This window comes from Penaeus monodon, chromosome 32, assembly GCF_015228065.2.
Source record: "Penaeus monodon isolate SGIC_2016 chromosome 32, NSTDA_Pmon_1, whole genome shotgun sequence".
In the NCBI taxonomy this organism is placed as follows: Eukaryota; Metazoa; Arthropoda; class Malacostraca; order Decapoda; family Penaeidae; genus Penaeus; species Penaeus monodon.
Genome location: NC_051417.1, coordinates 5,669,245 through 5,670,090, shown reverse-complemented (window position 1 = coordinate 5,670,090; position 846 = coordinate 5,669,245). Strand labels below are relative to the sequence as shown.

Below are 846 nucleotides of genomic sequence, written 5' to 3'. Positions count from 1 at the left end.
GATTAATTCATGTTACTTCTGAACATCAACAGGGATTGATTTTTTTCATTTTGTGTGTAGAGTTGTATGTTGTTAAGAAAATTGAAGATATGTTATGAGGGATAAAAGTATTTATTTATGTTCAGTGAAGAAGAAATTCTGTTTGTTAATTGATAGAGAATTATGATATTTAAAAACTAGCAAATCCACTATATAAAAAGGTTAAATGACAAAAAAAAAAAAAGACATATGTAAAAGGAAAAACAGTATTGATGTAGAAAGTTCATTTATTCCTTTTTTTCTAGCGCACTATATATGTACCTGGGGATAATGACATAGGTGGTGAGGGAATGGACCAAGTGACACCAAGCAAAGTCAGCAGGTTTTTCTCGGCATTCAAGCAGACAGATGTTGACTCATTCAAGTTCTTAGATTTTATTCAGGTATGATGAATGGTAATTCAGGTTATACAGCTGCTGTTGTGAAGTACTGAATGTCTGTAAAGATACCAGTACAGTCTGTTTTATATATTCTAATTTTGGTTGTCTTGTGTTGCATAGAGACTATACTCATACAATATCTGGTATTTTTTTCTCATTCTCTCAGGAAGTTTACTTTTTTCCAGCTAATAAAACCACTGGAATGATGAAAAGTTGCCTCAGTTGGGAAGCATTTCGCATAAGGAATTCACATATTTGTTTACACTTTTCAGCTTCACATTATGGACACACTCGGGAACGAGACCCAACCTCTACCAGAAGATGAAAACAGAATGCGGATACTTTTGTCACATATGCCTCTCCTGCCAATCACTAGGAAAGCTATTAAGAAGGTACATAAATTGATACTCTGTCTGTACCAGTGTAC

General features: G+C 33.8%; 1 protein-coding gene across 1 annotated transcript in view; it reads left to right on the top strand.

Moving 5' to 3' along the window:
• Nucleotides 1–846, top strand: part of LOC119593521 (metallophosphoesterase 1-like) — a 13,957-nt gene that overhangs the window by 8,015 nt on the left and 5,096 nt on the right. Inside the window, exons 5-6 of the mRNA XM_037942483.1 lie at nucleotides 285–422; nucleotides 692–811. Coding sequence (XP_037798411.1) covers nucleotides 285–422; nucleotides 692–811 — 258 coding nt within the window. The remainder of the gene's footprint in view (nucleotides 1–284; nucleotides 423–691; nucleotides 812–846) is intronic.